This window comes from Haliotis cracherodii, unplaced genomic scaffold (assembly GCF_022045235.1).
Source record: "Haliotis cracherodii isolate W230 unplaced genomic scaffold, xgHalCrac1.p SCAF_6, whole genome shotgun sequence".
Classification (NCBI taxonomy): domain Eukaryota; kingdom Metazoa; phylum Mollusca; class Gastropoda; order Lepetellida; family Haliotidae; genus Haliotis; species Haliotis cracherodii.
The window spans coordinates 11,222,637-11,235,472 of NW_027266319.1; the positions used below are offsets into that span (position 1 = coordinate 11,222,637).

Sequence of the window (12,836 nt, forward strand, 5' to 3'; positions counted from 1 at the left end):
CAGACTGATAGTGTTACACACAGACTGATAGTGTTACACACAGACCGATAGTGTTACACACAGACTGATAATGTTACACACAGACTGATAGTGTTACATACAGACTGATAGTGTTACACACAGACTGATAATGTTACGCACAGACCGATAGTGTTACACACAGACCGATAGTTCCACACAGACTGATAGAGATACATACAGACCGATAGTGTTACAAACAGACTGATAGTGTTACACACAGACTGATAGTGTTACACACAGACTGATAGTATTACACACAGACTGATAGAGATACACACAGACTGATCGAGATACACACAGACTGATAGTGTTACACATGGACAGATAGTGTTACACACAGACCGATAGTGTTACACACAGACTGATAATGTTACGCACAGACCGATAGTGTTACACACAGACTGATAGTATTCAAAAGACCGATAGTGTTACACACAGACTGATAGAGATGCACACAGACTGATAATGTTACACACATACTGATAGAGATACACACAGACCGATAGAGTTACACTCAGACTGAAAGTGTTACACACAGACCGATAGTGTTACACACAGACTGCTAGTATTACACACAGACCGATAGTGTTACACACAGACTGATAGTGTTACACACAGACTGATAGTGTTACACACAGACCGATAGTGTTACACACAGACTGATAGGGATACACACAGACTGATAGTGTTACACACAGACTGATAGTGTTACACACAGACCGATAGTTCCACACAGACTGATAGAGATACATACAGACCGATAGTGTTACAAACAGACTGATAGTGTTACACACAGACTGATAGTGTTACACACAGACTGATAGAGATACATACAGACCGATAGTGTTACAAACAGACTGATAGTGTTACACACAGACTGATAGAGATACACACAGACTGATAGATTTACACACAGACTGATGGAGATACACACAGACTGATAGTGTTACACACATACTGATAGAGATACACACAGACCGATAGTGTAACACACAGACTGATAGTGTTACACACAGACTGATAGTATTCAAAAGACCGATAGTGTTACACACAGACTGATAGAGATGCACACAGACTGATAATGTTACACACATACTGATAGAGATACACACAGACCGATAGAGTTACACTCAGACTGATAGTGTTACATACAGACCGATAGTGTTACACACAGACTGATAGTATTACACACAGACCGATAGTGTTACACACAGACTGATAGTGTTACACACAGACTGATAGTTACACACAGACTGATAGAGATACATACAGACCGATAGTGTTACACACAGACTGATAGTGTTACACACAGACTGATAGAGATACACACAGACCGATAGTGTTACACACAGACTGATAGTGTTACACACAGACTGATAGTGTTACACACATACTGATAGAGATACATACAGACCGATAGTGTTACAAACAGACTGATAGTGTTACACACAGACTGATAGTGTTACACACAGACTGATAGTGTTACACACAGACCGATAGTGTTACACACAGACTGATAGTGTTACACACAGACTGATAGAGATACACACAGACCGATAGTGTTACACACAGACTGATAGTGTTACACACAGACTGATAGTGTTACACACATACTGATAGAGATACATACAGACCGATAGTGTTACAAACAGACTGATAGTGTTACACACAGACTGATAGTGTTACACACAGACTGATAGAGATACACACAGACTGATAGATTTACACACAGACTGATGGAGATACACACAGACTGATAGTGTTACACACATACTGATAGAGATACACACAGACCGATAGTGTTACACACAGACTGATAGTGTTACACACAGACTGATAGTGTTACACACAGACCGATAGTGTTACACACAGACTGATAGAGATACACACAGACCGATAGTGTTACACACAGACTGATAGTGTTACATACAGACTGATAGTGTTACACACAGACCGATAGTGTTACACACAGATCGATAGTGTTACACACAGACAGATAGTGTTATACACAGACTGATAGTGTTACACACAGACCGATAGAGGTACATACAGACCGATAGAGTTACACACAGACTGATAGAGATACATACAGACTGATAGTGTTACACACAGACTGATAGAGATACACACAGACCGATAGTGTTACACACAGACAGATAGTGTTATACACAGACTGATAGTGTTACACACAGACTGATAGAGATACATACAGACCGATAGAGTTACACACAGACTGATAGAGATACATACAGACCGATAGTGTTACACACAGACTGATAGTGTTACACACAGACTGATAGTGTTACACACAGACCGATAGTGTTACACACAGACTGATAGTGTTACACACAGACTGATAGTATTACACACAGACCAATAGTGTTACACACAGACTGATAGAGATACACACAGACCGATAGAGTTACACACAGACTGAAAGAGATTATTTACAGACTGCCATCATATAGCTGGAATATTGCTAAGTGTGGTGTTAAACAACAAATAAACAAACAAACAAACCATCACTCACTTACTAATGCCACAAAACAGACCCCGACCAAGTCCAACCTTCTGTTGCTCCTGTACTCAGTGATCCGACAGATCCCTGAAGATCCGGGGTAGAAAAGGTCTTCAGCAACCCATACTTGCCCTAAAAGGCGACTATGCTTGTCGTAAAAGGCTACTAACGGGATCGGGTGGTCAGGCTCACTGACTTGGTTGATGCATGTCATTGATCCCAAATGCGTGGATCGATGCTCATGCTGTCAATCACTGGATTGTCTGGTCTGGTTATTTACAGACCGTCGTCATATAGCTGGAATATTGCTGAGTGCGGCGTTAAACAACAAACAAACAGTCATCCGACATATTCACATCAAGAACAGTATCAGCAGATTTGACAATATTCAAGAACAGTTTACGATGGATAAGGGTTAACATTTACACTGAACAGTTGCCATTATCATTTACAAGAAAAATAGACTTCGGCAAAAGAAATCTTGAAATATGCTACTACTACATTCCTAGGAAATTAATACCCTATTTAGATATTCTCATAAAAGTGATTAAACAAAAATGACAAGGAAGTCATTGTTATATTATGTGACTGACCGAACGTTTCACATTGATGCTTTCATTTTCCTGTTATGAATCACAGTTTCTGTTGTGACAAGATCTGGTTGACCTGTAAAACGATAGGCTTTGTTTGGACGAGGTGGGTGATCTGCTACAGTTATTGGCCTTGTGGCTCCGAATTGATGCTGTCACTGTGGACTGTGAGCAGTCAACATTGGATGAGCCTTGGAGAAGAAAGGATGTAATTGTCATGGACATGTTAATCTCTCTGATTGGAATATTGCTGTAGCTGGCGACTGAGTTCTTTTTAATCTGACGATATTGGCTGTTTAAGATGGTTGGGAATACGCCAAGAAGAAGGTGAGGTGTCTTTTGTTTATGAATGTTTATTGTTATGACTTTCTTGATGGCTACTATATTACTTCTCTGAGTGGCATTTAAAAGTTGGAATGGTAACTAAGACAAAATTGTTATGGATGAGCAACTTCTTTATAACAATTGGGCGACGTTTCGGTGTAGATTCTAACTCTGTTATCAAGCAAATGATCATTTGATTGATGACGGTGTTAGAATCTACACCGAAACGTCGCCACAATTTTGTCTTGGCTACTATATTTATCTGAAAATATGAAGTCGAGGGAAACAATATGTTTTAACACCTTACACTGGAACTACTTTCAGTCTGCCTTAATGAGACTATGGTTTTACATGAACGAACGTGAAGATCAGTATGAAAATACATAACAATAGAAAGTTTGTTTTTGGTCAAACAGCAACTTTATGTCATCTTTTGACCTGTCAAAGTTGACATTTTCACTCGTGGCTGTGCCACTCATCATTGCTCATGATAACATCCCCTTTGACCAAAACATCCATATGCCATCCAGAAAATGCGAGTGACACACGTTTTATGCCAGCCAAATTTGTTTGCCAAGAGTATGTAAACATTACATTGAAAACTGTGTATACATCCTGTTGTAGAGCTGTTAAGCGATAACATTGATTGTCACTACAATAGGAATTCAATTTTTATAATGTAATTGAACTGACATTTGCTGCACACTTTGGGCCAATGTCGACCTCTGTGTAGGTCCATATCACACTATACCTGTGAAGATCCGGGGTAGAACAGGTCTTCAGCAACCCATGCTTGCCGTAAAAGGTGACAATGCTTGTCATAAGAGGTGACTAACATGATCCGGTGGTCAGACTCATTCACTTGGTTGATGCATGTCATTGAATCCCAATTGCGTGGATCGATGCTCATGATATCAATTACTGGATTGTCTGGTCCAGACTCGATTATTTACAGACTGCCGTCACAAAGCTGGAATATTGCCGAGTGTGGCGTAAAACAACAAACAAAATAAACCATATCACACTAATATTGAAGTTTGATCTGTTGATAAGAAGAAAATCTGGTTACTTCATTTGCTCAACAGTCCCTAGATTTGGTCCTCACCGATAATATTTCAGTAATGAACAAACAATGCCATTTAGAAAGTGGTCATATGTAACTAATGTTATAGATGGGATAACACTTTCCGAGTAAAGTACAGATTCTCGTACTTTTTTGGGTTGAGTCCCATCCGTGAGTTTAAAGTTTAAATCAAACGCATCACACATATTGGTACCAAATAAGCTTATGTTTGATAGCCGAGGTACCACATAAGTTGTAGCAGTATCACGAGGGGTACATGTGGCTTCATTTGTCCTGCACTAGGTTGCATACCACCAGCCTTATCTTCATCATGACCGACTCCGTGGTCTCGTGGTAGAGCGTCTGCCCGGAGACAGAAGGTCTGGGGTTCGATCCCCGGCCGCTTCATACCAAAAGACGTTAAAAGCTGGTACTTGTTGTTACCCTGTCTGGTGTTCGGTATAAAGGGGCTCAAACAAGGACTGGTCGGCTCGGAGTCAGTATACTGTGTCTGAGTGGGGTATTCATGTTAAACTGCGGCATGGTATCTCAGTGAGCTAGCACTATAAATTGGCCCGGACTAATACAAGCAGCCGCACACACACCTGCATGCACATGCTATGTAAGTGCAATAAGCTTGGACGGGACGTTAAACCCATTTTCACCTCACCTATCTTTATTTATTCTTCTGCTCAGGAATCTATGTGCAGCCTGTCTTCTTTGTGGTGGGGTATAAGGGATTTGTTTTCAAGTTTGTCTTCTTTGTGGTGGGGTATAAGGGATTTGTTTTCAAGTTGTCTTCTTTGTGGTGGGGTATAAGGGATTTGTTTTCAAGTTTGTCTTCTTCGTGGCGGTATAAGGGATTTATTTTTCTGCTCAGAAATTTATTTCCCTCACAGGCGGGATAGATAGTATTATTCAAGATCCTGTGAACCAATCAGATCTCATTGTCCTGACATGGAGGTATGACAGGTGTTTAAGAAGAGTTGAGAAGTAACTACAACATGTTCAAGTACACCTAATACCTTTTTCTTGTTTCCTGAACACGGAAGAAGTGCCTTTTTTCTGTAATCATTGTTGTGTGACTGGCTGTTGTCTATTTTCAGTCACACTAGTGTATAGGATCCCCATGTCATGAACACAAATAAAAGTATAATTCCATCCGCTTACATACGAGCATGATAAACACGTTTTTCCTGGATCACAACATAATAAGTGTTATATTGCATATGTAAAGTTTAGAATTTAGGATATAGAAAATTGCAGTGTGAACCTCCCCTTTCAACATGTTTAAAGCACACTAAACATTTGTATGAACACTTACTCAGTTTATAGATGAAAATAAACCCATAAAAACACTATAAAACATATATATTTTTTCTGCTCTATTACATGACCACTGCATTTGTAAATGTGTATATTATACAAATCTCTGAGTGTGTCAAATAGAGTCTGTTCCTGTAGTGGAATTGTTGATTTGTACTATTTTCCTTGAGGGGAATTATTCATATGGATCAGGTTGATACATTTACACTAACAATTGTTGTTCTGGATGGAACTGTTTTTGTTTGTTTTGTTTGTTGCTTGATGCCACACTCAGCAATATTCCAGCTATATGACAGCAGTCTGTAAATAATCTTGTCTGGACCTGACAATCCAGTGATTGACATCATGAGCATCAGTCCTCGCAATTGGTTGGTTGGTTGGTTTGTTGTTTAACGCCACACTCAGCAATATTCCAGCTATATGATGATGGTCTGTAAATAATCAAGTCTGGACCAGACAATCCAGTGATTAATATCATGAGCATCGATCCACGCAATTGGGATCGATGACATGTATCAACAAGTCAGCGGGCCTGACCACCCGATCCCGTGCGAAGTTAGCCCAGCATTTTCCGGACATGCTCTATTAGTTTGTGTTCTTTCTTGGTCAAGGTGGGTACATACGTGACCCAGTTGTCTAAAGTGCCACAGTTTGCTTAACAGAGTTGCGTCCCTCTGTCACCTATGATTGTGGGTTCGAATCCCAGTTTACCCTGAATACGTTTTTGGGTTTGTCGGCACCATACTGTCTAGAGTACTTTGGCAAGTCAAGATTTCTGCAATTCTCTTGGCTCCCTTCTGTTAAATATTAAAAGATAATTAAACCAAAAAAATAATCTTAAGATATTCTAAATCTTATCAATAAATGTTAGTCTCATATTTTTTCACCATGTATTTAAGAACACCTCTGACATGTGTATGCTTATTTTTTAGCGCCAACCGCCAGTCTGGAGCACTCTATCAAGGCATCAGCATGGCTCGGGAACTCGGCTTACCAGAGAACCATCTTAGGGCTGCTCGAGTTCAGAATATTCCCGATGAGATCAAAGCTCTGCCGTACTTCTATGCAAAATTTGGTGACAGCAAAATTGTAAGTAAATTGTACAAATTTATTTTATAATATCAAGATATTATTTGAACATGCTATATGACTTAGTGTGTATCATAAAATGCTTGAATGTTTACAGGCAACGAAGGTACAAACAGAATTCAGTAAAATATCTAGTGTCACTGTGAGGACCAACAAAGTCTCTCATTTAGCAGAGACTGAATGAAGTCAGTACTTCATCATTTGGTGCATCCTTGTAAAGTGAAATAGGCTCTTTGGTTACTGGGCGGTCGGGTAGCCTAGTGGTTAAAGCGTTCGCTGTCACGCCGAAGACCCGGCTTCAATTCCCGACATGGGTACAATGTGTGAAGCCCATTTAAGGTGTCCCCCGCCAAGATATTGCTGGAATATTGCTAAAAGCGGTGTGAAATCTCACTCACTCACTCACTCTTTGGATTACTCTCCTTAGCATGTCCAGTCAATAATTTTCAAGACATTTGACAATGAGGAAATACAGGCAGGTGGACAAGTTAGAGTCCAGTTGAGCAACTCAAAGAAGATTTACTCTTGCCTAAAGTTCAGGAAACATTTTGATTTTGTTTCCTCCTTCCACAAGTGACTGGTGTTTCCCCTTTGGTGATAGAAATGAGCATGACTTTGGTGCTAACAGACCATCAAAATATGGGATTAGAACCCGTGATCATTTGATCCTTTTGTAGCTGAGGGACACAAGTTGTGGCCACCTAAACTACTGAGCCACCAATGCTTAAATGAAATTAATTACAGTCAAAGTGTTGTTCCTTACTTCATCTGTATAAGAGAAGGTTACACATGTCTGTTATTATCCCCTGTCACGAAGTAGGAATGGGTGCTGCCTGTCCTTCTGTCCGTCTGTCACATTTCGTTTCTGGAGCAGAACTATAAAACCATGAGAGATATCTCAACCAAACTTGGCACAAAGATAGTTCTAGTGGTGAACTGGTGCCTTTTGATAGATTAGGATTTTAAAAAAATTCCTTTTTTGAGTTTTAATGGCAACAACTTTGACTGAAAATGGCAGTGGTGCTCTTTTCTGGAGCAGATCTTGAAATCCATACAATATTTCTTCACCAAACTTGGCACATAGATAGGTCTAGCGGTAAACTGGTGCCTTTTGATAGTTTGGGATTTTTTGATTATATATTTTTCGAGTTCACATGGTAGCGATTTTGACTCAGACTGAAAATAGCAGTAGTGCTCGTTTCCGCAGGGCTTATGCCTTGCACACAACCGAAGGGATAGGAGTATTTCCTGCTTGTTTTGTATGTACTATGGAACTCAAGATTTTTAAATTTTCAGGCTACAAGATATGTTGAGCAACATGCCCAGGGCCCTGGCTATTACTTGCTGCGTCTTAGCTCAAAGGGAGATAACTATTTGTCTCTCTCTGTCAGGTAAGTTAATTCTTCTGATGTCTCAAATATCTATCAGTTTCAATAAGAAAAGTGGACTTAAGTTTGCAATGTCTTCCATTGTTGCTGCAGCGATGTGTCTCCCAGTTGATGTGTCCATTTGGGCGATTACTCAACCATATATGTGGAAATAGTGTGTAATTTGGTATGCATGCATATACCAACATGAGTTGATAAAAGTGGAAAAACTTTTATCAACAAGTTTATTTATTATGCCTTATACATGGGTTTACCTTGGTGTATATATTTGCGAGGCCTCAGGATTCTAATTGTAAATTTTTGGGGTCCCATGAATTAAAATTGGGATCCACTGTTCCAATAGAATATATAGTATGTGTGATGCCTTATGCTTATTGGGGATTTTCTTGCTTAAATCAAACCTACTGAGTGAAGGAAATGTGACATGGGCTGTTCCAACATTGATTGTTTTTCTTAAACCTTAGGGGGCATAGGTGTCCCTGTTGTCTAAGGTGCAGTAAATCATGGTGCAGAGTTGCTTCCCTCTAGTGTGACAAACCTGTGATCGTGTGTTTGACCAGTTTGCCTCGATTATGTGCTTAGGTTTGTCAGCACTTTTCCTGTCTTCATGGGTTTCACCAAAGGGGTAAACCTCAGGCTTTCCTCCCACATTCAACAGACATGCTGTGATGTAACTGGAAAACTGTTCAATGTGGCGTTAAACCTAACTCACTTGATCATAGATCTTATGTTGTCTTCAGTTCAATCATTCCAGTGACACTTGTGGTGGATATAATTTGTATTCATTCATATAGGATGCAGTATTTTGCATCCAGTATATACAGTGATCTCCAGCTACAACGCTACCTTAGGGGTCCAAATAATTGATGAGCGTGATAGAAGACGGTTATATTTTTGCAATGTGGAAAAAACATTGTGTTTGTGTAAAACTTGAGTTTATTAAAAATGTATGTAAATTTTAGGAGCTATGCATTACTGCACGCTGTTACCAAGTTAGCATTATACTGAAGGGCACATTAGCGAGGAAACACTGTTTTTTGTTTTTAAAATCATTTTTCCATTGCTGTAACCTTTGAAACGTCTTTTCATTTCAGCATAGCAAATGCTTCTGTACGGCATGTGAATGTTGTGATCGAGAGAAGGCCATCTTTGAAGTACTACATCGTGGAACAGGTCAAGTTCAACAGCTTCCATGAACTCAGCAGCTACTACAGCAGCCACCGAATCTGTAATCTGGAACAGATTGAAAATGTCAAACTCTTACACCCAATCAACCAGGGGGCAGACTCAAAGGAAGACTATGCTTCCCCTCAGTCACCTGTTAATGGAGCAGGTAGTATTCCCATTCTAGGCAGAAAGAATTCTGACATTGGCCTGCCCAAAACACCCAAATCAGGTCAGTTGACAGCTAGTTTTGACTATGAAGGAGGTGAGAGGTATGAAGGAGTTGAAGACAAATTCCCTCCAATTCCTGTCGCAGGAACACGCAGGAAAGAGAGCAATCCTACGCGACCTCTGCCGAAGACGCCAAAGTCCAGTAACGAGACCCGACCACCGTGCCCCACTCCGCCTGGGTTTGAGGGCAACTCGGACCTCTACTACTCCCGCCCAAGGGATGTAAGCAAAAATAGAATCGATGAACTTCGACAAATTTTAAGGGACTCCGAAGTGTGTGATTGTGGTGTGCACTTAAGTGACTCAGAACTCCCTCAAGGCTGGACGTTACATAAGAGCCACGACGCTGCATCGTATGGATGCCTCTTCTACCAAAGTAACCACGGAGACACAACATGGAACCTGCCTCTACACATAGTGCCGGAAATCACTCCCAGGATGAAGAAAATTATCATTGATTTGAGTCACCAGAGCGGGAAGGCGCCCCCGCCGGTGTTGTTTCCGCCGTATCAAGATCCAGCGAGGGGGAGAACAGATGCCGGACAGTGGAATGGGATGAACTCTATGAATGGTTCGGGGAGGGGAGCAAGGAAGTGGAGTGATGAAGGTTAGACTCTGATGACTTTTTCTTGAATCTTTCTTTTATGAAGTCCATTCATAACATGGATGTTGTTTATCTTGAGTGAGTGGTCTTCCATGGTGTTTATTATCGGCTGAGAAGATAGAGGGAACAATGGTTGTGCCCAGTGTTGACTATACAGCATCAAAGCAGTCTTGAAAACTGTCAGCGGATTGATTTAAAAGGGGACTATACTTGACGTTCTGGTGCCAATTTCCAGTACAGATCTGGACCTGTAAAGCTGAGACAATGTCTGTGTAATACGGGCAATCATTTACTGCTAGTTTGGCACACACCATTAACATGGAGTTGTCAGACTTGAATCAAATAGCCAGGACTTCTAATTGGACAGAGCCAAATTCCTCCTCAAGAGCAACATTTGGGGCGATGGGGGTAGCCTGAGGGTTTAGGTGCTCGCTCGTCACCCCGAAGACCAAGTTTTATTGCCCTTGTGGGTACAGTGTGTAAAGATCATTACTGGTGTCCCCTGCTGTGATATTGCTGGGATATTGCTAAAGGTGGTGTAAAACCATACTCACTCACTCACTCACAAAGAGCAGCATGTCCTTGGTGAGTCAACAAAACTGTCATCTTCAGAGGCTTCAATAAAAGTACTAATACTCTGATTGAATGAGTTTCACAGAAAACTAAGGACTGTACAAGATGATCAACATCGGCCCAGATGAGGCAGAAGTGGAGCTAAAAATGAGACTTGAATGATTGTTTCTGCAATGGATAGTATTTGTTATGTTTTATGTACATTGAACTGAGATAGAAGTCATGAACCAAAGAGAATTTTTTGTAGGGATTTCTTCAGGAATGTACAGAGCTTAGGCCATGCTTGTGGTGAAAAATTAACACTGCTCAACGCCTTTTCATTTTTTACCTCATACAAAGATGATGTGTTTTACAGTTGTATTCATCATGTTAGCATCAATAGCGACTGATCATTTAACATGGTATGTATGCTGGGGGATAGTGGCCTGAATGTTTCATATTCTTGGGGGTTGGGGCCTGAATGTTGTATATTCTCTAGGTGGGGGTCTGAATGTTTTATACTCTGGGGGTGATTATCCTGAATATTTTATATTCTGGGGTGTGGGGATCCTGAATGTTGTATATTCTGAGGGGTGGGGATCCTGAATGTTTTATATTCTGAGGGGTGGGGATCCTGAATGTTGTATATTCTGAGGGGTGGGGATCCTGAATGTTGTATATTTTGGGAGTTTGGGGCCTGAATGTTGTGTATTCTGGGGGGTGGGGATCCTGAATGTTGTGTATTCTGGGGGGTGGGGATCCTGAATGATGTATATTTTGGGAGTTTGGGGCCTGAATGTTTTATATTCTGGGAGGATAGAGACCTGAATGTTGTATATTTTGGGAGTTTAGGGCCTGAATGTTTTATATTTGGGGGTGGGGATCCTGAATGTTGTGTATTCTGGGGGATGGGGATCCTGAATGTTGTGTATTCTGGGGGGTGCGGATCCTGAATGTTGTGTATTCTGTGGGGTGGGGATCCTGAATGTTGTGTATTCTGGGGGGTGGGGATCCTGAATGTTGTGTATTCTGAGGGGTGGGGATCCTGAATTTTGTGTATTTTGGGGGGTGGGGATCCTGAATGATGTATATTTTGGGAGTTTGGGGCCTGAATGTTTTATATTCTGGGAGGATAGAGGCCTGAATGTGGTATATTTTGGGGTTTTGAGGCCTGAATGTTTTATATTTGGGGGTGGGGGCCTGAATGTTATAAATGCTAGGACCATTTTCTTTTCTAGTTTCTCAACCATGAGATAGTATTGTTTCCTTATAGATATGTTTTTTGTTTGTTTGTTGTTTAACGCTGTACTGAAATTTTCGAAGAAAGAGCATGCTCAGTTGTACCTTGAAAGTTTGGACTCACCAATATTCCAGCTAATTGAAGCCTTAAACAGCAAACAAATTTTGTACTGGTGTCATTTTGCTAGGTTAAGTGATGGTCATGTTTCAAAGAGAATTATATGGTATACCATATTCGACGTAATAAGCGCCCAGGGCACTCTCAAAATTAGAAATAGGGGGCTCTATTGGAATATTATTTTGGTGAAAAAAAAACAGTTGAAAGTTTGTAAATTTCGTGGTTTATGCTGACAACCTGAAATGTTTATATACAACATATATATTTTTCCAGGATTTAATTGCCCTTAATTAAGAGTGCGTATAACACACGTGTGCGCATTATACACAAATAAATAAGTCTTGTGTTCATTGATCGGAAGGGGTGCTCATTGAGATTGTTCACTAGCCAATATATTAGCAAATATCGCCGTGGGCGCATATTAGAGCGGGGCGTTTATTATGTCGAATACGGTATATTCCGTGTTCAGGGATATAGAGCGTAGTGTGGTGAGGTGCAGTACTGACTGTATGTGTAAGCAGTACCTGTGCTCCAGTGCCTTAAATGAACAGATGGTGTTATTTGCATTATATATTTCAGATTTTATCATAAAATTGTGACTTGTAGAAC

General features: G+C 40.6%; 1 protein-coding gene across 2 annotated transcripts in view; it reads left to right on the top strand.

The window, feature by feature from the left end:
* LOC139445330 (uncharacterized) overlaps positions 1–11,493 on the top strand; it is a 32,200-nt gene extending 20,707 nt beyond the window's left edge. Inside the window, exons 1-4 of one of the 2 annotated variants that reach the window (XM_071226456.1) lie at positions 3,231–3,456; positions 6,775–6,931; positions 8,228–8,322; positions 9,414–11,493. In XM_071226456.1, the coding sequence (XP_071082557.1) occupies positions 3,431–3,456; positions 6,775–6,931; positions 8,228–8,322; positions 9,414–10,326 (1,191 nt within the window). In that variant the 5' untranslated portion in view covers positions 3,231–3,430 and the 3' untranslated portion in view covers positions 10,327–11,493. Of the gene's footprint in view, positions 1–3,230; positions 3,457–6,774; positions 6,932–8,227; positions 8,323–9,413 lie in introns of those variants that run through there. The other variant, XM_071226457.1, reaches the window with a different exon arrangement.
* The last annotated feature ends 1,343 nt before the right edge of the window (positions 11,494–12,836 follow it).